At 44.1% G+C, this 24,561-nt stretch overlaps 1 protein-coding gene across 1 annotated transcript in view; it reads left to right on the top strand.

Annotated features, from left to right (window-relative positions):
• Positions 1 to 24,561, top strand: part of PLPP3 (phospholipid phosphatase 3) — a gene marked incomplete at both ends in the record, with an annotated part of 76,511 nt that overhangs the window by 37,329 nt on the left and 14,621 nt on the right. The window contains 3 exons of the mRNA XM_084242214.1: positions 1,521 to 1,678; positions 15,464 to 15,744; positions 16,134 to 16,191. Of these exons, the coding sequence (XP_084098340.1) occupies positions 1,521 to 1,678; positions 15,464 to 15,744; positions 16,134 to 16,191 (497 nt within the window). The remainder of the gene's footprint in view (positions 1 to 1,520; positions 1,679 to 15,463; positions 15,745 to 16,133; positions 16,192 to 24,561) is intronic.

Consider the following 24,561-nt stretch of genomic DNA (forward strand, 5'->3'; position numbering starts at 1 on the left):
ATGAAATTCACATTTGGATGAAACCAATTTGCAAAGTTAAATTAGGGATTGAGGCATTTTGGGAGTGGACTAAGACTCTGAATGGGCTAAATAAATATTTTGAGTCCCTGTTTTCCACTTGAGCTATGGTAGTGCTTAAATGATGCTTGAAAATGACCTCTCAGCTTTGTTGGAAGATTCAATGCAAAAAATGGATATAAAATACTTATATGTTGTTGGTGCACATCTCTGGTGACTAATCACTAAAGAGGTGTTTTGGTTGGTCTCCTAATGGTCTTAACATTTAGCGGCTCACCTTTTCTTTGTGAGGTGGCTTTGGAGTTGGTATTAAACTTGGGTGAGAAGGAGCAGGTCAACCAGTCTAGAAGAAGAGCATGAACTAAGTTGGAATCTCTGGTATTGTTTTTTTGAGGGTATGTCTGGTGTGGGTAGCAGACCATGATTCTGGACAGGGGAGGTCAGGTCGTTGGACTCCACAGGTCATACTTGGAGACATACCTTTCCTGTTCAGTGGGGAGCCACTGGAGAACTGCAAGGCAGTGACATGCTCATGGCCAGAAAGTAAACTGATGGGGATGTGGGGATGGGTGAGAGGCAGTGAAGGCCGGGAAGCTAATTTAGAGGCTACTGTGATGTCCGAGCAAGAGATAGTGCGGGCCTTCACTTTTTGCTTCAGGGTAATGAGGCAATTTTCCTGGCAGGTGATGGAATCCATTTACCATGACCTTTAAGGGAATGACATTTGAGCAGGCCACTGATAAACCAGTGGCAGCTGCAAGAGCCTCCTAGTGCTCCTAGATGCCCTTGGGCTCCCTTCCAGGCCTCTAGGCAGCATGGGCCTTGCTCTGCTCTGCTCAGTCTTGTCAGTGACCCTTTGAGCAGTAAAAGAAAGGCAGTGAAAATAGCATTGATTGAGCAGCTACTGTATTCCAGGTGCAGTGCTAGAGGTTTTACGTGCTTTGGTTGGTCATCACCTCAACTCATTTACCTGTGGGGAAACTGAGGCTTAGGAAGTTGGAGTGAGAACTAGAGGTCACTGTGCTAGGATGTGGTGGATCTAGGATTCCAGTTCAAGTTACCTGACACCCAGGCCTACACTCCCTGTGGCAGAGTCTTGGTTGAGTCTCACACTGGAAAATGAACAGGAAGACATAATGAGACATCTTTAGATTTGGGGCTCTGTTAGTAGTTATTACAAATTGGTCTTTAATTTTTAGCAGGGTCTTGTTGAGCATGGAAAAGCTGTTTCCTGGGCTCTTCCCCTGCCTTCTTCTGTATTCCTGGGCAAGGTCAGAGGATGATGCTACTGTCTTCTGAGGGGTGATGAAGGGGGGGAAGGGGCTGCATGTAGTGAGAGTTCGTGTAGGTAATAGATGATGTATACACGAGGAATTACTATCACATCGGGCTTGTTAATTGGGGGAGATTCCTTGCTGTTCTTTGGGCTCCTTTCCTTGCATTGATGTTTTCTCCTTTGTCTTGTTTATTTCTGGTATATGTGATGGTTCCATCTTGACCAGCGGGCCTGCCCTTCATCATCATCGAGACCAGCACCATCAAGCCTTATGAGCGAGGGTTTTACTGCAATGACGAGAGCATCAAGTATCCACTGAAAACTGGGGAGACGATAAATGATGCTGTGCTCTGTGCCGTGGGGATCGTCATCGCCATCCTTGCGGTAAGTGTCCAGGCTGCTGTGCTCAGCCTGTCTGACTTCCCCGACCCTCACCCCAAAGCCTGCATTCTGAGCCCCAGAGGAAGGAGTCAGGCATTTTCAATGCTCTTTTCATACCATGGCCATGCTGATATGATCGTGGTGATGCTGAGGTGTCTGCTTGTTGATTTCTCTCTCCCAGAGACTGTGGTGTCAAAATGAAAATAAGATGGGACTTGGAATTCAGAGATCTGGGTTCTAGACCTGGCCCTCCACTAATGAACCTTACATCTTAAAGACCAAGAGCGACCATATTGCTTCACAGCACTAAAGGGAAGAGTAAAAGAGATCATGAATATGGAAGCACCTTGAAAACTCAGAATTGCTGCATATATTCCTATTCAGGTGTAAAGTTCAGACTTACTTCCATGTCTTCCTTTAAAGGATAAAGTCCTTGTTAAGAAAGCAAAATGTGTCATTGACTTGGACAAGGTCCAGAATTATTTTGAGCAATGGAGTCTCGTGGAAATTGGGTTTAGCCTAGCTGGGCCCCACTTGGAAGTTCACTGCCCTCTTTTTGATGCATCCATTTGGGGCACGGGAGGGGAGCAGTAATTGAGGGTAATCCAGTCTTGTAATTTGTGACTCATATATTTTCACAGCTGTCCATTCCATACCTCCAGCATTTTTTAACTTTGCTCTCTTTGCCCTTGAACCTGAGCCACGTAGGTGAAAGGGATAGACATCGTGTCCACTAAGATCATATATTCTTTCTCACCAGTCCTTGGATTACCTTTGTATTTGCCATCATCTGGAAACTGACCTATATTAGCATGGCAGAAGAAAGGAAGTCCAAATTAAGGAGCTCTAAATGTGAAACAAAAACATTATCTCCATTGTACAAATGGAGAATCAGAGGCTCACAGGGGTTAAATGATAAGCTTAAAGGCTACAGCTACTAAAAGCTGGGGTTCAAGCCTGCACCTGGTTTCTTTCAAGTGCTCTTGCCGTCTTGCAGACTTGACTTCTGATTGGCGCTTGGCTTCCCATCCCTGTGACCTGCTCCAGGGGATAGGCAGTTGGCTAATCTTGCCTGCTCCAGATCAAACACGAGCTACTGATGGCACAGGAGCCACCTTTCATGAAGTTTTTCTTTTGACTTCCCCACTCTGGGGGTTAGTTGTAAACTTTGAGACCCCCTCTTTGTTTTTTAATAGCATCGTAAACCAGGCACACAATCAACAGTCTGAAATTGGGGAGGGGGAGGGAGGCTAGTAGAATTCTTTCCAACCTTTTAAAGAAAAACAGGCCATTTGGCAACTGTAGTCGTTTCTTAAAGGTGGACTAGGGATCTTTGTGCTCAGAAACTGAGAAATATAAGATCTGATTTTACATTTTCTTAATTTTTACTCCAAATTGACAGTGAGGTTGAACACACTAGGAAGAATGACTTTGTCTAGAAAAGATGTTTGGAATGGAAGGCAATTAATTGCACAGTATCTTGCACTAAGGTTTGAACAGGTGTTTTTGTCCTCTTCAACTGTTAACTGGAGGATCAGTTAATTGAATGGTTTGGGGAAGCCTCAAAGTGGTTTAGATAAGAATAGTACAGGGATAGGCATATCACATGCTCTTCACACTCTTGACCTGGGCATATTCCCAGCTCGCTGGTGGACTGCTCCCAGACACTGCAGTGAGGACTCTTCAGGGGCCTTGCCACTCCTTAGCTCTATACATTAGGTGATTCGCTGGTTTTCCCACCTCCTTTTCCTCACCTGTAAAATAAGAGTGTTGTCTGCACAATAAGAATTAAATGTTGCCATTCCTGGGAATGTACTTTGCACTGTTAGTCTAGATAGATTTGGGTTTTCTAGATAGCAGAGGACCTAGTTTCCCCACCTGGTCCCAAGAGGGGCAAAGGAAAGTGCTAAAGTAGCTTCTTTAAATCCATGCTTCTCTTCCATTCTCCACCAGAACTCCTGGTCAGCAACTCTTTTCCTGTTTGTAAGAGCCTTTTCTTCCTCCTCACTAGATGCTGGCATTTCTAAGAAAAATCTGCTTTTAAAAACAGCCTGATGTGGCTTGCCTCTCTCCTCCTGTCATGTTGATGTTTTAATTAAAATGTTCCCTGACCTCTCAGGTTTCCTTGAAACAGTCATGTGCCATGACATTGGATATAATATGAGCATTGCTTCTCCACCCCATATGGTGTCAGCAAAATAGCTTGGATAGCGCTTTCCTGTAATTCTGAGAAAGACTAGGTAAGCAAATAGCATAATAATTGGTGTCCTTTGTCAGGTGTTCCTGTGTGCCCTAGAAACATGAGAACCACGTAGAAGCATTTCACCCTCAGAAAAACCCCCCGATAGCTAAGTTCTTCTTAGCATGGTGTTAAAAGCATAAGCCCTGGTTCCTGCCTGAGGTCCTCTGCTATGGGACACGTCACCAGTTAATTGGCCTCATTCAGCCTTAGTTGGCTCATCTATTAAGTGAGGATAACATCTACTTACTATAGTTTTCAGAATTAAGTGAGTTAACGTATATAAAGTAATTCTGCCTGACACATAAAGTCTATTCAGTATATGTTAATTATTTTTTATTATAAATGAATTAACAGTCAAAAAGTGAAGTGACTTATCTGAGACTTTCTGTCTGGGAAAATAGAAGTGGACAGAACTCCACTCCTCTACCCTTTGGACTCATCCTATCATCTGTTCTTTCCTTGTAGTTATTTAATTAGAACCCACGTCTCTGGACTCTCACTCCTATGTTCTTTGTAAAAGGATTTTTCCCTCCCTACTCCTCTGGCCTTGCATTTCAGCTGGAGACGTGTGGGATGTGGGCATCTAGTGAGCCGGCTGGCCACTTAGCTGCCGTTCACTACCAGGGCTCACGGGAGAAAGTGAAAGCTGAGTATGCTTTGTTGTATTCAATTCTGGAAAAGCTGCACAGCTAAAGTAAACAGCAACACCTTTTCCACTTTGCCTTATGACTTGTCTTGAGAACCTGGCTGGCTCCACCCAGAGTCTGCTTCTGATCAGAGGGCGTGACTGGCAGTCTGGGAGTGGCACCCAGAGCTGGAGCTAATCGTTTCCCTGCTGCTTCCTCCTTCTCCTGCTGAATGTCAGGTTTGTTTAAAGCAAAAGAAGCCTTGGCCAATGTGGATGCCCTCGCTCCTGTTTGAATAGTCCCCACAACAAAGGACTAGAATGTCGTGGAGTGTAGAGCACCATTTAGAGATGCAAAGCATCAGAGGTTATGGGGAAAGCAGACACCTTTCTGTGGCAGGAGATATGGAAAAATCTAGTCATTTTGACCTCTTTTTCAGATGTATCTCAGATTCTGGAATTATAGCATAATATAAATTCCTTCCAAATCCACAAGGCAGTGGTTCCTATGCCTGCCTTGTAAAGTCATAATGACTCTAGCAGCAGTGATATTAGGAGCAAACAGTCAAGTACCATCCCTATCTAGCCTCCTCTCAGTTGCTTGCACTGCGCTGTGAAGACTATTAAGAGCAATGATTTCAATATGGAAAAAATGCGCAGTATTCTTTCTAAATAAACATGTACTCAGGGCTTGCCTTGATCAGACCCTGAAAGGGGTTTATACAGATTCTCAGTATCTAGGAGTTGACACATGGATGAGTCATGGGTCAATCCCCTTCTCTTTCTGGCCATAAAAATGTCACTTTTTCTCTCAGATCCTATTGAATCTGGCCTCTGTGATAATATTTCTACATGTCAAATCTCAGACTTCAGCATCATCTGACCTAGGTTCATGTTCCAACTTTTCATGCTTATGTGTTTTTAAATGTTAAGCAAACCATCGATCTTCTTGGAGAAGAGCAATACTTTCGTTTTTTTTAAGTTGGTGATCAGAGTCCACCCATTCCATAGATTTCTTTTGGAGGTCAGGTCTAGCTACATTCTGTGTGACATCAGTGAGAAGCATCCTTTTCATTTCTGTCGTGTTAGCCAGTGCACCCAGTGTCTTCATTGCTTGCTCTCTTCATTGTACCAGGTTGTTATCCTGGGAGGTTGACTGATACAGCTGAGCCAAAAGGAGCTCACGGATATTAAGTGACTTTCCCGTAACTAATTAGCGGCTGGACCAGCCCAGGAGTCCTCTGATTCTAAGGACAAGGCTTTTAAAATAATGATATCTCTACAGCCTTGTAAAGCCTACCTACCTTGCACAATTATTTATGGAGCACCCATGGTGCAGCAGGTGCTGGACAGAGTGGTGAACCTCAGCCCAACTAGCTACACGGTGCTCCGATTTCAAGCAGACAAATACACTTTTACTACAGTCAGCATTGTAATGTGATGTGTGTCAGGGCAGGTGTTGTCTCTTCATGGAAGGCTGAGGCCAGGCCTTTTCCTCTTGTATGTACTAAATAAACCTTCTGCATCTCCTCTAGGAAGACTTCCTTGACTGCCTTCTCCCCCACTTCCAAATATTACAGAGAACTTGGGGCCACCTCTCTCCTTACAGTCCCTGAGCTGAATGGTTATGTCTGTTTACTTGTCTATTTATTTTCTGGTTACCCTTTTGGTCACATCAGAGCAGGGACCAGTCTGATCTGACTGTGTATATTGCTGTTACAAGGACAGACTTTGCAGCTCAATATATATTTTTAACAATGACAGAGAGGCTGTGCATTTGGGGCAGAAAATTATAAGCATTAGGCTAAAAGGTGTCAGAGGATCTATGGAGCAGGGAAAAAATAACCTGTTTGCTATCCTAAAATCTTAAATAGGGCCCATGATGTACATGGGCATATGCTCAATACCACATGCAGATTTTTTGCTGGAGAGACAAGAAGAAGAGCTTAATGCTGCCTCCAAGACTTGTTTATTCAGGCTCAGGCTTCGGTTTACCCACATCTGGACTTCATTACTTCTCCCCTACCCCCATCTCCCTTTATCTGAGAGCACACTGCCAAGAAAACAAGGTTCCCCAAGATTGCCTCCTCATTAAAGGTTAGTCAAGTTTTCAACGCTGAAAAAAGTGAAGTCGTGCTGGCCCAGCAGTGCCTTAGTGGGAGACTCAGTCCCCCAGTTTACAATCCCCTACATCTGTGCAATTACCAAGACCACCAACAGAGTGGCCACGTTATCCTTCAATGGTGTCATCCCCCGATCGGATGGCTACATAGTTCTTTGAAGACCTTCTTATCCCTGGGGGATGGTGGAACGGGCATCTATGTGTGATTTAACAAACACAGGCATTGAGATTACGCTGTCTAGGATTTAGCTAGTTGCCTTTCCCTACCTCCCATATTCTCAAGTCCTGGAAAAGTAAGAGTTGCTTGGTTTTCCCCAAGTTACATGATTGTCAATGATATTTGAAAAATAGATCTAATTTGAAAAATAGATCTAATACAAAGGTGTAAGTATTCCCCATTTTTGGTGATCATGCTTAGGAGGCTGAGAAGTCAATTCTGTGCAAGTTAGTGTGTATTAGGAGATGGGGGAGGGGAGGTGGGGCTACGGAGTTAGATAACATTCATGAGCTACCTAATGGGCTAGAAATTAATATGACGTATCTTAAATCCTCTTCAACAGCCATGTTAGGTGGGTATGACTTACCCCATTTTCCAAAAGAAGGAGGTCCTGAGGCTGACAAGGGTGATGTGACTAGTATGAGGTTACTCTGCTTAGAGATTGGGGGAGCAGGAATTAAAACCTAGGTCTGTGTGGCTTCAAAGTCCTAGCACCTGGACTGACATTTATTGAGGGCCCACTCTGTGCTAAGTGCTTTGCAGTGTGTTCTTTATTTATTTAGCTATAAAAAGCTTTGGTTCCTAGCATGGAGAGGTCAGTGTCTGGAGGAAGATAAAACATCTACAGACCACTGGGCAGATGACCACCTAAGGTTATGGTGAACAGTAGGGGTTCATGTGAAGTGGTTTGTACAGATGGCCGTAACCTGCTGTAGGAAGGTGCTTGGGTGACCTCCCTTTATACGTGCAGACACTGTGATGGGCACCTTGGCCTATACGCAAATGTATAAACACAGATCCTGTCCTCAGAGCTTATGGTATAAAGGGGAAGCAGAGCAAGTATAAGTGGGACTACATTGTTAGACCCTCAAGGAGACTAAATAATTGCTCAGAGTCAGGATTATACAGTAAGCCCTAGAGAGCCAAGAGCTTCAAGAAAAAATGACTCCAAGTGCTGTTGATGGAGTGAGGTGAAATAAAGTGTTACAGGAATTCAGAGGTACATCACTGAAGGTTATTTACATTGGCGAAGGCTTCATCTTTATCAGCATCCACTGAGTGCTTGTCCCAGTAATTATTGCAATAGGCCTGGAGCTCTTGGTGCTGTTGTTATCCCTGTTTATGTAGCTGGGGAAACTGAGACTTGCAGAACTCAGTTACCCAAGACTCATAAGTAAAAGAAACAAAACTCTCACCCAATATACTTGTTGGCACGTGAGGCCTACTTTGAAGGATGGGTGAGATCTTCATCAAAGATCATGACATTCCAGAGAGAAGGGATTATTTCAACAATGGTAGAGATGGAAGCAAAGTTTTCAGAAAACTGGAGAAATAGAGACTAAGAGAATAGATGAAGTTAAGGTAGGAAAAGATTATAGCAAGTTTCTGAAAACCCTTGAATACTGAGTTTTCATTTCAGCTAGTTGACTTGAGATTGATGAAAGCTTTTAAAGCTACCTTGGCCAATTTTTATAAAAAGGTAAGGATGAGACCTGAACCACAGTGGCAGATGTGCAAGGGGAAGAGAGAGAAAAAAAAAAATGGATATGAGACACAGAAGCAGGATGAACTAAAACTGATAACAATGGAATAAGGGAGAAGGAGGAGCCCAAGATTTCATGCACTTACAGGTCGTCCACTTAGGATGGGATACATTCCAACAAACCATCCTAAGTTGAAATTAAACAATCCTAAGCTGAAAATGCATTTAAGAGGCCTAACCTACTGATTGCCATAGCTTACCTAGCCTACCTTAAATGTGCTCAGGACAATCATATTAGCTGACAAGATAGGCGATATCATCTAACACAAAGTCTATACATAACACAAACATCCAACAAACGCTGGCAACGTAGTTCACTGTAAAGAATCACTTGTTCACCTTTCATGGTTGTGTGGGAGACACAGCGTATGGTTTCTACTGAATATTTGTCACTTTCCCACCATTGCTAAGTAGTAAGTCTGGACTTTCTGTATATATTTGGTGGCACCTTGATAAGAAATGAAGGGAAGAGAAGTGAGCTTTGGGGTAGAAGTTGGAAAGAATGTGATCTTAGCCTTGGTTTGGTTGACATGCTAAATAACGTTGGTTTGATATCCAGTTGGGTGATTGGGAGTAGAGCTGATAAGGGTAAGGAGTAAGCTGGAATTAGACAAGGGTAATGCCCTTTTGGAGGTCTTCTCACAGAGATAAGACTTGAAACTAGTCACAGATGAGATCATAGCAGAATGCCAAAGAGACAACCCCAGGGAAGACCTGTATGTATCTAGTAGAACCCAGAAGTGGAGCCATTGGAAGGAGAATCAGATGTTTGAGAAATGGGGAGAAAAGTATGATTTCATGTGAAATTAAGAAGTTCAGAAAATTTGAATCTGATTTTTTGGAAAAGCATGGTGGTTCCTGGTTCAGACCATATTCTTTATAGTTTGTAGGCATAGGGCGACCACTATAATTTCAACCATAAAGACTTTATGTGGCTTCTGTCTGGTCTCTTTGCCATCCATATGCTGCACATAGGAGTTTTGACTTACTCATAGAGTCCAGAAACTCTGCTGGTGACCTTGGACAGACCTAGATCCTCACTGCTTTTCTCAGAATGTGAGGCACTGACCTTCTGCCAAGAGGTTGAAGACAACCAAGTGACAGAATAATCAAAGATTAAGTTTCTCATCAACTATATGTCACTAAAGACACTGCATTTTGTTACAGTCCATAGAGCATTCAACTTCAGAGCAAATACAGTTTACACTCCCATTCCCATCCTTACAAGATTACTTCTTCCTTTCCCTTGTGACTGAGAAAAGTGATTCACCCTTCATTACTCTACATCATCAAATGTTTGTTGAACGAATGTCTTCTGGGCTGAAAGAAGCTCATTAATCTGTGTAACTGAGAGGTGAAAGAACTATGTGGCTCTCTGTGGCCAGCGGGGCCTTAGGTGTGCAAGTGCCTTATAAGATTGCATAACCTTGCCAGCGCTCTATGAACTTCTATATCCCCGAAGACACAGATCCCGTGGCTGGCAGCTCTTTTAAGAGAAAGCCAGCTCTGTGCCCTCAGAGCACATGATGAGGGGGTGCAGGCTTCAGTGACCAACCTGCCACTGTCCTATTTCTGATCATGGGTTATTCACTGGTCTCTCTGGCCTTCACCATACTCACTTACAAAGTGTTGATAATAATTTAGTAATTCATAGGGTGTTGTGTGAATCAAATAGTACAGTGGATGTGAAAGTGCTTTTGTAAGCTGTAAAGTGTTATACAAATATTATTATTATTAAAGCAGATCAAATATATAGGGAAGTTTGTCCTTTGAACTCGGCAGGGGGACATGATGACTTCCCAGTCTCTAAAAGAGGGATTGTTGGGACACTGCAAAAATCTTACTTTTGAAGGGATAATTTATAAATAGCGTGGAATGTTAAAAAATAACATAAACAATTCAGTAGGGATGCCTGTGCTGCCTTGGGTTTAGACTCCTGCTTCGTCCCCTTGAAGAATCTTAAATAACACGGGCAACACCAACATCCTTTGACATATTTTCTGTTTCTACCCTGGAGGCGGCAGCACTTCCAGATTCTGCAGTTTGGAGTGTTCACTTCAAAGGAGCTTGTGTCTTGGAAGTGTCTTGGAAAATGTATTCTCTAGAAGCATTGGTTAATTTTTTGTTTTCTTTTCTCCATGGAAGGAAAGAAAAGTTAACTTTTGGAGGGTTGCTGGACTAGGGGATGGGTATTCAACATATCACCTTTTTGAGTTCCCTGGCAATCCTAAAGGTAGATATGATTAAGCTTATTTTTTCCCAGGCTTTAATTTAGTAAAAGAATCACAGGTTAATATGATTAAAGATATAAAAGTGTTAAATTCAAGATTGCTCATCGCAGCATTTTTTATAATAACCAATATTTAGAAATAGTATCAATGGTCAAAAACTAATGACTCATTTCAATCAGAGTGTTGCAGATTGTATAGCTGTTAAGAAACCGTCAAAACAATCTTAGATGACAGAAGCAAAACACATGCTTTATTCTCAATTTAAAAATAATTTGTGTGTATTTTCCTATGTATCTATAGAGATGAACGAATATTTTATTTATAAATAAACAGCAATATTTTATGTATATTCTTCTCAATATCAAATATATATTACTATAATATGCTTTTGTGTGCTATATTAACATGTAATATATACTTACGTGTGATATATTACATGAAAAGCATAATAGATTTTATATATAGTTCATGTTGGAAAAATATATGTAAAATGTTGCTAAAGTCATTTTTTTATTCAATTTTTTAAAAAGTTGCATTGTTTTTGGTAAGGTAATGTTAGCTTACAACACTGTATATGACTTAGGAGCATAGATTCATACCTCTTCAGATATGTGTTACCCCATTAGGCTCACCAAACCACCAGTAGTTCTCCCAAAAGAAATCCTAGGAATATGACTGATTAATCTCATTGTATAGACAAGAAGACCTTAGCCCAGAGAGGTGCAGTCACTTGTCTAACTAAGGTAACAAGTGGGATTCAGATAGGTTTTTCTAGCGCCAAAGCTAGTGCTTCTTTGGCCATCCTATGCGCTCTCCTTTCCAAAATGTCTATCCTAATCTTTCTCCAAATTTCTTCTCTGGAACTGTTCAATATTTGTGAATAGATGGTCAGTTGAACTCCTTTTTCACCAGAAAAGACAGGAAGGGGAGCTGTCTTAGAGAGGAGACAACCTTGCTCAGTTCTTAGCAGTGCTCAGGCAAGGACTGATCCCTTTCTGTCCCCTCATAGCTTAATTGCAATGCTTTCCCACTTTATTAGTTTCCAGATTCCGTGCCAAGTGCTTTAAAAGGCAGGTAGGGGAGAATTCTCCTGTGTTCGCCTGGCAGCCTGCCATCACCCCAGAATCTGTTGCTTGCTGTTTCAGAAAGAGATCAACATTGAAGGCATTTTTCTCAGCAGTGAAATTTACATATCACAACCCTGCTGACTGAAGCAGAAATGCTGGCTCCAGGGGCTGGGGTCCAGGGGTGGGGACAAAGCCTTTGTCGGGTGGGGGCAGGGGGAGGAATGGAGCTTTTATTTTATTACTCTGGAATAAAAACATTGTGAGTAATGAATAAAATCCGAAAGCAGTAAATCTAGGACTCCAGTTAGGTGTGTAGCATGTCGGAGAACAATTTAAGCCTTCGCCTCTTCTGCAGAGGTGAGGCATTTGGACTGCCTTTCACAACCAAATTTCATTAAATGGTCTTTTAAGGGTTAGGATTACAAGAAGCCAAGTCCGCCTGGTTCATAATGATGATTTATGACTGTGTTGTCGACTCCCCGACCTTTCTGTACAAGGGGATGGAGAAAATACATAATTTGTTGCTCATTAACTCCCAGATCTGTCAGGGGTGCCCCAGAAGCCATGTGGTCCTAGAGTCATATGTCTGCTAAATGGCTTCAACCTGGGCCTGCCCTTGAAAATATGCAATTGGTATTCTACAGTGGAAATTGCTGTTAATAACAATAGAAATAATAAAATTATCACGATGTCGTCCCCTGTGGGATTTTGAACTTGAGACTCAGACTGTCTGAGCTCCATGCTCTAGCACTCACTAGCCTTGAATCCTCCAGATATCTTGAGATACCTCTCAACCAACGTTAGTACCCCATCTGTGGTAGGGGTACATCTTCACAGAGTTGCAGATTAAGGGGAACTGAAAAGAGCAAAATAAATGTATAAGATGGCTACTATTATTAGCATTGTTCTTAGGAATTTGAGGCACCATCTCTTTATGGCATATGAGAAGAGGAAGCATTTAATAATAGCAATTTACTCTTTATAATCTGTGGCATTAAAAACTCGAAGTTTGAGAAAGAAGGGATATTAGAGCTAAAAGGAGTTCCTGAATGTAATCAAATCCTTTCTCCCTAAACCATGATTGTACCACAAGGTACTTGCAATTAATCAGTAAGTTCTTGTAAGAGATGCTAACTTGTAGTGCAAACCCACATGTTCTCGTTTAGCATCAAACAGGAAGTCACACTCAAGTCAATTTAGAAAGTTTCAGAGTCTGTGGCCGTGGAATGGCATGAGGACTCAGGAGCAGTGCGAGGGCAGGGCTGTGCAGGGGACCTCCACTCTGCTGCTTGTCTGGGGTGTCCCTGGGGTGTCCTCTCCGAGGACTCTCCCTCTGCTGCTATGTATTGCCTTTGGCTGCAAGGCAAGTGGGGAAGATAGCACAGAAGAATTGAGAAGAAAAGTCACAGCAATTTTGAAGGCTTGTATCATGGAGTCTAGCACCCTCATTTTGCAGAGACTCCAACTCATCAACCACATTCATTTAGTCAGTAGGTTCTCCAACTCTGGCCCTTTGACACCTAGTTAGTTTTCTCCCCCCTGCATCTGAAGTCCTGTGAGCATGATTTATATAATTTTTTTTATATAAATAAAGAAGAGTAAAAAAGAGAACATAAACATTTGGTAATAAACATTTGGAACTTGTTAGCCTGTGAGGTTATATAGGGTAAAAATATAAACAGGTTCAAAAGGGGAGTTAGACCACGAGTGGTAGGAAAGAATGCTGGGCGGGGAGTCAGGACACCTGTGTCTAATCTTTAGCTGTGAGTTAATTAGGACCTCAGTTTCTTCCATGTATAATGGCCCCTTTCATTTCTTACTTGCTCTGCTTCTCAGATTTTAATCTCTGTAACGTGTTATCAAAGGGCTCTCGGTAATGTTTAGAGGATATTTCCAATTTTGCAATAAGGCAAAATTGCTCTCCTGCTCCCTTTCATTCATTCCTTCATTCAACCCATGGAGTCTGAGCCACCCCTGCGGGGCCAGCTCCTGTTCTCTCGGGGAATGGCCAAGCCAGGGTGCTAGACCCAACGGGCCCGTGCCATCTCTCTCGAATCCAGAACCATGCTGAATATGATCTGGGAAAACAAAGTGTAGCATTAGGAATATCAAGCATTTGTAAGCACAGAATTACTGTATAAACGTTGGCTGTGGTGGAAGCTGGTCTCCCTACACACCTGCTCATCCCCTGGCTCTGCTGACACTTCCCACCTGCTTGGCCAACCATCCTAAGCCCAGACTTTGGAGCCCCCGAGGACTTGGATTAGACTCCACACCTTGATGCCTTCCTCTGTTGTCAGTGAATAATGGGGGACTTAGAAAAAGGATGTCAGGATGTGTGAGTCTGTTGCTTCCCTTGTGCTGGGGAACATGCTCTTTGCTCCCTGAAAGGGCAAGTGTGGCTCATCATCCTGTGCTGGGAGGAAGGGTGAAAGGGGCATTGTGGTAAGTGATGAGTTGAACTTCTCGGTCCCTAGACTGTGGTTGCAACCAGGAAGTGGTCAGGCTATGCTGTGGAGTTAAGCCAAGGGCAGCAGGCCATGTGGTTAAACATCGTCCAGCCGGGCTGGTCATCTGCTGAATAGACATTGTAAGGGCAAATGTAAGGGAATTTACCTTGCATTTTTAAGTGCAACTGGGCAGTTTGAGTTGCGGTGTTTCCCCTCTATGAGCCTTAATCGTTTGTATCTTTATGGCAGTTGTGAGGATTTCAGGAAATCAAGTCTATAAAAGCATGCCTAGTATGCAGTAGGTCATCAATAAGTAACAGCTTTCTTTTTTTTAAGTAATAATAAATGTCCCCTAAGCATCGAGGAGTAGACACAAAGAAATGGAGAAAGACTCACTTCCTGGCACTCCCTATCCTTCGGGATCAAGGAGACCACGCAGGCAGGCTTGGGGAAATTCGCGAGCACTGAAGGCCATTGTGTTACAGGTTCCTTGATTTTTAGACCAGTGTTCTTTTCATCATCCCACACTTTTAGAAGTAAAATGAAAAGAACCCTTTTCCTAAGCCAGGTCATTTCCCATCCCCGGTACCGCATTTAAGCCAACAACTCAGCAAACATGGTAGCCTCCTCCCGTGGAGGGGACGCTGAAGCTTGGAGAGGTTTAGTCACTGCTGACGGACACCGGGTAGGAGTCAGAGCCCACTCCAAACCCACAATTTGGTGTGTAGCATTCACTGTTTTCTACAGAAACTCCAGCTGGCTTAACATTAGCACAAGTCTGGGGCCCTTTGTAGAGTTAGATACTTGTTGGTGATCCTTTACTCCAAATCCCAGAAGCCTCAGATTTGCTCAGATCCTGTCATCCTGGCCAATTGTAATCATGTCCTTGATTCTTCCTCTAACATTTTTTTCTGTAGCTAAATCCTTATTTGATTCTCTCTCTCTCTTTCTCTCTCTCTCTTGTGCGCGCGCGCGCATGTTTGTGTGCGTGTGTGTGTGTGTACATACAGTGTATATCTACATATATTTGATTGTATATTTTTCTTGTTGCAAAGGTACTAAATGGCTATGCAGGACTTTTGAACAAAGGAAATAGTGACCATGTTAGCACTTTTTTCTTTTCTCACACGCCTATTTGTATACTTCTTAAATAGAAATTGGGATTTTATAGACTATACTCTGCAGTTACATACTGAACATTCTCTTATATCAGTAAATACCCTATAGAGCAGCAAGCAGTTTTGATGACGGGCCTTGACACCGCTTAATTCCTTTATTGGTTTCCTTTCAGATCATCACAGGGGAATTCTATCGGATCTATTACCTGAAGGAGAAGTCTCGGTCTACGATTCAGAATCCCTACGTGGCAGCCCTCTACAAGCAAGTGGGTTGCTTCCTCTTTGGCTGTGCCATCAGCCAGTCCTTCACAGACATTGCCAAAGTCTCCATAGGACGCCTGCGTCCTCACTTCTTAAATGTCTGCAACCCTGATTTCCGCCAGATCAACTGCTCTGAGGGCTACATCCATTCTTACACGTGCAGAGGTGATGACAGCAAAGTCCAGGAAGCCAGGTGAGATACCTCCTCCCGTGGCCACCCCTTTGATTCGGGTAGTTCAGTGAGCATGTGCCTACCATGTGCCAAGCCCAGTGCTAGGCGCAGATTTACATGGATGAATAACGCATAGTCCTATTCTTGAGTTATGGTCAAATGAGTGAGACAGATATGTAAATAAACAATGATATAGCATCGATAAGTCTGTCCATTCATTCTTTTGTTTATTCATGCATCCAAGGGTGCCTGCTATGTTCCAGTCAGTGTGTCCAAAGCACTACCAAAGATGCAAAAATGCACACAGCAGTCAGTGCTGCTCTCAAGGTCACAGTCTAGGGAGGGAAAACAGTCAGACGTTTATCAGGGATGTGAATGTGGCCCTTCATGGCCCTCTCTTGCTTTTGCAGGAAGTCCTTCTTCTCTGGCCATGCCTCCTTCTCCATGTACACTATGCTGTATTTGGTGGTAAGTACCTTCCCTCTGATATCGGGAGTCCAGCGTCCAACCCCAGCTCAAATCCCCTCTGTGCCTAGAGCCCTCAGAGTGGTTAGGGACAGCCTTCTCTGTGAAAACCTGGAAAAAGAGATTAGCTGGAAAAAATTGGTTTGTTCTGAGCCTTGCCACTGCCTTAGCAGAAACTGTTTGACTTTCCAGGCTTTTCTCATTTTTCAAATAAAAATAATATTTACTGTGCCTACTTGGTAAGAATTGTGGCCCATTTTGAAATTATAAAGTGGATAAAGATCCATGATGACATTTTAGGATATCAAGCACTGTTTTCTGAGAATCCATCAATTCAGTTGATCCTTGCAGGAACCTTATAGTCTAAGTCACATTATCTCTACTGTTGGAAAGGATTACTGCAGTGAGGCTCAAAGAATTCAGGTGAACTGCCAAAGATTACCTGAACCCCAGAGCTGGCACTCAAATCCTAGCCTTCTGATCAGATTTCTCTTGTGATCACCACACCAGTCCTCCTCCATACTCCACTGGTGAAGGGATTTGGAAAATCATCATTATCTGACTACACCAGGTGATTTTGAGTTTACAATTCTGCATCCGTGAGCACAGGTGCCTTGTCATCGAAGTAGGAAATCCTCATCTCTCCATTTCTCACATGCGGAGCCCCAGACCCAGAGAGGCTGAGCAGGGTGGTCTTGGAGGCCTTTCCCTAATGGGGAAGCTATGGCCTCCCCATGTTGCTGTGTCCACTCTGACTTCCTGAAGATGCTAGGGGTGCAGGTGATGTGCTCTGCGCTCCCCTCTCTCCTGCCACGGACAGTGGCTGACCACTTTCTCTTGTGGGTGCAGCTTGGTCCCCCTGCCTTTTCTCTTTTTTTGAATGAGACCCACGTGCCAGTACTTCCTGCTTTCGGCTGCCCTGGTAGAGTTCAGAGCGAAAAGGCACTGAGAGGTCAGACATAGCTCAGATGAGCATAAGCTGTTTGGAAAATGAACGTTTTACTTTCGACTTACTTTAAAAAATATAATTCAGAATTGGAAAAAACAACAGTGAGGTTTCTTGTTTGTTTTCCCCCAATCCTTTCCCGTTACCTAGGATGCCTTCTAACGCAAGGTGGGCCGGACCTACACAGGGATGTCATTTATTTACGAATGGGACTTTCCTCCTTTCTCCGTTTTTTTGGTAGTTGTTTTTGTTTTTGCTTTGCTCCTAGGATGGGTAATTTAACAAAGATATTTAGTTTCTTGTTCCATTTTTATATTTTACCCAGGACTGGAAACAATTTTGCAAATGTTACATCAGATTGCTTTGTAAAGGTGCTGGGAGGAGCGGGTTCCTTTTTTATCATGTTCCTTCATTTTCTTCCAAGAGAAAAATGCGGGATAATTTGGAGCTAGCACCTTGCACTGTGTGCCCCCGGCCACCCAAACCGTAAAGGCTCTGGTGTGTTCCTGGTGCTTTCTGGGTGCCAGGCACTGTTGAACTGTCACGTTCCATTTTCTTCAACATCCTGATGAGAGGTATTATGATTGCCCTGTTTCCAGCTTAAAACAACCAAGTGTAATCTAAGAAGTGAAGGAATAAAAGTTCTACATCCCTTAAGAGACAGCAAAGTTACTTGAAGATTAGTGTGCATGATTCCAGCATTGTTGTGCATTCTTTACATTGTAGTGCACTATAATCAGCAAAACCAAAGAGAAGATCTCTGCAGGGTAAACTTCAAGAATGGAAGCTCCTGAGACCATTTTCAATTTCACCTGAAGGCTGCCTGCCTTTCTTCAGATCTGCTTTAATGCAGGAGATGCCCCCCACACCCACCCCATCACCTCCTTACTAGCTGTGATTACAACAAAAGATCTCTGTGGGGATGATGGGTGAGGAATGGATTTTGATTGAATGTTTATTAGCGTCTCTCTGAGGGAGGAAAAAAAATTATAGAGCTTTCATATTCCTGGAAGAAAAGGAGGAAGTTAGGAGGAAAGGAAAAGGAGAAAGAGAAGATCCTCCTTATTCTTTCATCCCTGAGTATATAGTTATACATATACACACATGTACACACCACTGGCTCTTAAGAACTCTGGCAGACATGTACACGCTCGACATTGGTAACTCATACACACCCAAACACAGGGATCTATTTGTAGCTCTAAGGTTCTCTTGCTGTGAAACAGTCTCTGAAGCTAAGAGCCAAGAAGTAAGGAGGACAGTGCTCTTTGTTAGGGCTGGTTCTTATATGATATTATACAAAAATCTCAGACTTTTGTCCAATGAGCAAAACTGTCTGACGGAAATGTGGAGAACACCATCGCTGCCCAGGTTGCTGGGTGATACTGCATCAGAGAAGGCTGTCGATCCTCCCCCACACCCCACTCCATGTGTCTCTGTCTGGTTTCAGGAAGTGCCAGACCCGAGCAGGAGAGATCTAGTCTCCCCTAGGGCAGCCTGGGCTCTGTTGGTGCAGCCTGTGATTCACAGCTTCCCTGGACCGTTGGGGAGAATCACCTTTAACCAGCTGGTGTAACTTCACCAGCTTTGCCTTTGGAGTCCAATGTGTCTCTGGCCATGTGGAGCCATGAAGGGCTACTTAGCTTTGCAGCCTCGTTTGTAAAGTGGAGACAGTCATCTGTTTTGCAAAATCCTTGCACTTTTCTTCTCTAAACCCCATTTTCCCCATCTCTGTCAAATGCAAGAGTAGAATTAGATGGTTTGATCTCTGTGGTTCTATTTCAAAGATGTTTGAACTTCCTAAGGGCTGAAAGAGAAAATGGGAAGCCGTCAGGGACTAACTTATGCCCACATAACCATGGAGTTCAAAGGCAGCGGCCACCAGAAGTGCCCGCCACTCCTATTCCAGGCCTTTCAGCACCAGCTACCATCTGGGGCCTCCCACGGCTTTGAAGGCATTCCATATTGGCTTTTGATTTGTAAAATGGTTAGCTGGGAAAAGCCATGCCCCAAACACCAAATTATCTCTGGGCAAGGAAGCTTAAGGATGAGGTTAAGGCTTGTTAGAGATTAATGCAAATTCTAATAAGAAAAATTCCACAACATGTATAAACAGTAAGCAATGCTTCCTACCCCCGAACCCTGGCCTAAACCCCAGAGGACTGCATCTGGATTGACCCTGCACCTCCATGGTCAGGGAAGTCTTGGCTGCCTAAATGAATGGTTCTTCCAGACCACACACTCTGCTACCTTCTGCGGCTATTGTGATATACCACACCTGGGCCCTGCATTCAACTCAGTCCACATTCAATGCTTAGCTCCTATTAGTGAGTAACTATTATGTACCATGTGCCATGCTAGGGTGGGAATATAGAGATTAGTAAGGCATGGCCACCAACCTTGGAGAGTTCCATCTAGAGTAACGTAGACAGTGACAATAGTCTGGTGCGCTGTGCAGGAGGGACAAGGAGGTTATTATGAAAGCATAGAATTGTGGCCATCACAGTAACTTGAATGGAGGGTGGCAGAAGCCAGGAAAGGCTCGCTGGGAGGATGAGACACATGAAGATGGAAAGATTGGAATAACTACCTGTGTGCAGGTGAACAGGAGGATGGTGATTTGGGAACTGCAGGTATCAGTGCAGGACAGCTCTGGTGGCTGGTAGGGAGCAGTGAGTGGAAGTTACAAGGGGGGAAACCTTTGTGATTAAGCAAACCTTTGTGATTCTCCATCCCAGCTCTTCCTTTTGCAGCTCAGATTAGGCAGCACAAAGTCATGTCAGGAACATTACTCCTTTCCCAGGAGCCACTTGATAGGATGGTGAGAGGCTGGTGTGTGGGAAGATCTCTGCTGACTCTGCTGAACTGTTCACCTATGGCCTCTTGACTGTGGCGCCTGTGAGAACTGCCCATGTGTCAGTCGGAGGGCTCATCGGGTACCAAGGAAACAGGGAAGTGGCTGTACTCTGATAGCCATGCTCTCGGTCCTGCGGTTGTTAGTCATTGAGGTTTTGTTTGACATGTTTAGAGTCCTGAAGCAGTGGGATCTGGTATGCCCATGAGGCATACCCACAGATCCTGGGAGTGTCTGGTGAACCCTCTGTAGGAACAAGATGGTTGTTTCCAAGGGGAATAAACCACTGTACCAGATGTTTTTTCCTCTTTCTCTTTATCTCATCCATCCATCCATCCATCCACCCGCCCACCCACCCTTCCACTCATTTCTAATATTTGTTCTGCTTGATCTAGTGTGAGCACCTAGGACCTCTGAAAGAACTCACAATTTTGTGTGGAAAGTCTGAAAGTAAATGCACTTGGCTCTTGAACAACGTGGGGGTTAGGAGCACAAACCCCACAGTTGGATGACCACCTCTAATTTTTGACTTCTAAAAAATTTAACTGCCACAAAGCCTGCTATTGACCTGAAGCCTTACTGATAGCATAAGTCAATTAACACATATTTTGTGTGTTATATGTATTACATGCTATATTCATACAATGAAGTAAGCTAGAGAAAAGATAACATGATTAAGAAAATCATAAGGAGGGCCTCCCCTGGTGGTACAGTGGTTGAGAGTTGGGCTGCGAAGCTGCCCGCAGCCTCTGCAGTGCCAGTTCGATTCCTGGCCACTGGTGAAGGTCCCACATGGCACGACAGACCTCTCCTGCTACCTGCTATTCCCCTCAGCAGTGTACTTCGTCGGTCTGCCTGTTCTGTTCCCCGCTCTGGCTCTGGTGAATTCTCTCACCCTGCCGCGCTTCTGACTCTACCCAGTGCTTGCATGTATGTATAAACAAACAAACAAACAAACAAATAAATAAATAAATCTTTTTTAAAAAAGAAAAATCATGAGGCAAAAAGGGAAAAAAAAAGAAAATCTTAAGGAAAATATATTTATGCTTCTGTACTATATTTATTGAGACTGTAGGTTTATGTTGTCTATTTACAAGAAATCTACCTCTAAGTGGACTCATGCAGTTCAAACCATGTTGTTCAAGGGTCAACTGTAGTTGCAAAACAGTTGGATAAGGCCTCTGGGTTGGGGGGGGCGGGGCGCTGGGGGGTTGGCATTCAGCAGAGAGGGCTGTTCCTGCTGCTGTGAGGTGTGCTGAGCCAGTTCACTGGCTCTCCTTAGCTAAGATTGATTTAGAAAATCTCCTACTCTCACTCTTACAAAAACTGTGTTTCTGGGGTCTCCCCGGTGGTGCAGCGGCTGAGCGCTGGGTTGTGAAACTGCTGCAGCCTCTGCAGCGCCGGTTCAATCCCCGGCTGCTCCCCGGCCACAGGAGGAGGGTCCCACATGGTGTGCAGACCTCCCCTGCTGCTCACTGCTCCCCTCAGCAGTGTACTTCATCAATCTTTTACAGGGCAGAGAGAGGGGCAGCCTAAACCCCGCAAACCTGCCTATTCTATATAGGGTTCTGCCATCCGCCGCATTAACACAAAACATGAAACTTTAATGGGAAAGAACTTAATACAATTAGGAAACAATACAGGAAAGGCAAAGAATCTAGTTTCTAAATCAAGCACCCAAAGATACCCGTCCCCTCGTGGGTAAAACTCCATCCAAATGGGATTGGCCCAGAGGAAGGCCCCAAAGCCTGCCACAAGTCTACTTCCAGTGGGGACCCACAGAAAAGGGTCAGGAACAACCAGACAAGCCCAGAAGGAAAAGAGCAAAATCAAAATCAAGATAAAAGCTGACATTGTCACCTCCCCACTGGTCTCACCCACACCCTTCTCCATGCTCTGTAACAAGACTACCTGTTCTGCTCCCCGCTCTGGCTCTGGTGAATTCTCTCACCCTTCTGCGCTTCTGACTGTACCCAGTTCTTGTATAAATAAATAAATAAATCTTTAAAACAAAACAAAACAAAAAAAGCTGTGTTTCTGACATGGACGTTAGCGTAGTATGACTGGTGAGTTAGAGGAGCCTAAAGTTCTGCATGTCCCCTGCAGTTTATTGACAATTGCCTAATCCCCATAAATTACCAAAAGAACCAGTATTGTGTGCAGAGCACTGATTCCCTAATGAGGCAGGGTGGTTCTGTGGTTAGAGTGTCGACTTAGAAAGAGGCAAGTCATTTTCCGTGTTACTCAGAGTAAGTGACATGGCCTCTTTGGTCCCTGATCATCTGTAAAATGGGGACAGTGGTAGCCACCAACAGGAGGATTGTGACAAAGCAGGGAATGTCACTTACAGCACCTTCCACAGTGTCTGGACCAGTGATCACCAACATGGCACTTTCTTTTTCCCCTGCATCAGAGACAGAGAACAAGATCTAGTTCCCCTCTAAAGGTGAAAACACTCAACTGAAATTTCTGTTGTGTCCTTTAAGTTGAATTACTTGTCAGAGACATTCTAGTTTTGCATCATATAGGCGTATCACCAGCTCCTGAGCCTTCAGGCACGGGCCACGAAGGTGCTTAGAGGAGGGAGACACTTTTCCCGGTGGACCAGTGCTCTGGACAGATTTCCAGGAAGAGACAGGCAGGGACACATGGAAAGACAAAAAATCTCCTTTTCAGTCTTAGCAGCAGGGTCCCAGGGGTGATGGAAATGAAGCCAGAGGACAGTACAGACCTGTTTCACCAGTATGCAAATCATGTAATGAGACACAAATGACTTAGCAAGAAGGGAGGGTGACTCACCCCGCATCTGACTGTGCTGGTTCAGGCCCTACGAGCTGGGTTGGATTCAGCCAGCCCTTTCTAAGGAGGTTTTGTTGGAATTCTACAGAAAGGAGAAGAGAACTCCATTTTTGGAGCGACATCATTTTGGGGGTAAAGGTGGAGGGGGCAGACATACAACTTTCTGGAATCTTTCTTTCTACAATACAGCATTTTTATTTCACAATTTGAAGAAAAGCCTTAGTCCAGGAAAGGGATTTTATGTTTCCTTCCTCTTTTTAGGGAGGGGTTGATTTCATTCATGCCTGTCCTTCAGAGTTTTGAACAACTAGATCCTTACCTGTTTTACTAATGAACAAACCTCTTTCCATTATGTAAGAGTAAACAAATTCCAAGAAACAGAGTGACTTTTCCAGGGTCACATAGCTGATATGTAACAGAGAGAAGATTCAAATCTAGTTGCTCAGACCTCAGATCAAACACTGTCTGCAGCGGCCCATGGATACTTAGGAAGGGATTCCTACCGCTGGCTTCCTGACCCAGAGGCCTTCGAGCAGATGGGGCAGTGAAAACAGATATTATAGGACCACTGGGTGAGGTCAGGGTGATTTAAACTTTCTGGTTTCATCCAGCTGTGTATTCATCCCTTTCCTAACTACCTTATCCAGGACGACTAGGACTTGTCTGAAGCCCCTGCAGGCATTCTGATTCTGGGAAAGTCTCTGTTGTTTGGCCCAGGATAGAGACATGGCATCCCTGTGGTCAAAGGTCTGACTTCCTCTGCTGAACAAGGTGTCCCCTCCGCATGGAGAAGGAATGAATGGAGCCTCTTATCCCACAAGGTGTCCTAGGCTCAGGTTTCCAAGGGAGCTGGCGTTCTAGAACATTTTCAATAATTCTGGGGAGGCCCGGGCCTTTAGCCCAGAGTGGCTCATGCAAGCTGAGCCATGAACTAGCAATACCCAAACCAGTTAGCAGTGAGATTGATGTGGGTTTAGAGGGAGGTATCAGATCATTTGATCAACCTCAAAGCCTGTTGCCACTAACTTATTTCTCCAATTAGATGAAGCCACTGGGTGGAAGGCCATTGTGTAATAGCTTTCTTTAGTCATTTACATGTTGTGGTCCAATCAACAGTCAAGAAAAGAAATCTCATTCACTGAGGCTAAAAGGGGCATTAATTTCTGAAGGGCGCCTGTGGGCCCATCTTAGTCCAGGCAGGGTCTCATTTGTGTTGTCTCATTTGATCCTGCCAATTTGAAGAGGGAGAAACTGTTCACGTCCCCATCTGTTCACACATGAGGCGACTGAGGTTTACAAGTTAAGTGACCACACACTTAGTAAATGACTGAGCCAGAACTGGCATCAGGGCCTCACCCCAGATTTCACTTCTGCTGTGCTTTCCGCTGAATCCCCTGCTACAGGCACCAGCGCCATCCTGAGATCTCGAAACATTTCACATGAGCTGTGTTAGTTACTCATGGAGATGGAGGAGCAGGTTTCCATCTGATACCGTGATTCTGTGGCCAGCTGCTTCCCAAAGGGAGTCTTTTCCCATGGCCCCCTACTCCTTTCTCATTCATAAGCACTCCCTTCCTGAAGCTATTCTAATGACTGGTCCCTTCCTCTCTCCTTTCATGTATTTATTTTTTTCTTTTCTTGAGCTCCAGCTTTAAGTGTCTGAGTCAGTGGAAGGGGAGATGTGTGCCTTGTCCGGGAGGGAACACTCCCTTCCTCTGCCCCACCCTGATTTCCTAGGCCGGTGACCTAAAGGCCACATGCAGGGGGCAGGGGA

This window comes from Talpa europaea (genome assembly GCF_964194135.1).
Source record: "Talpa europaea genome assembly, chromosome: 9".
NCBI classification, from domain to species: Eukaryota; Metazoa; Chordata; class Mammalia; order Eulipotyphla; family Talpidae; genus Talpa; species Talpa europaea.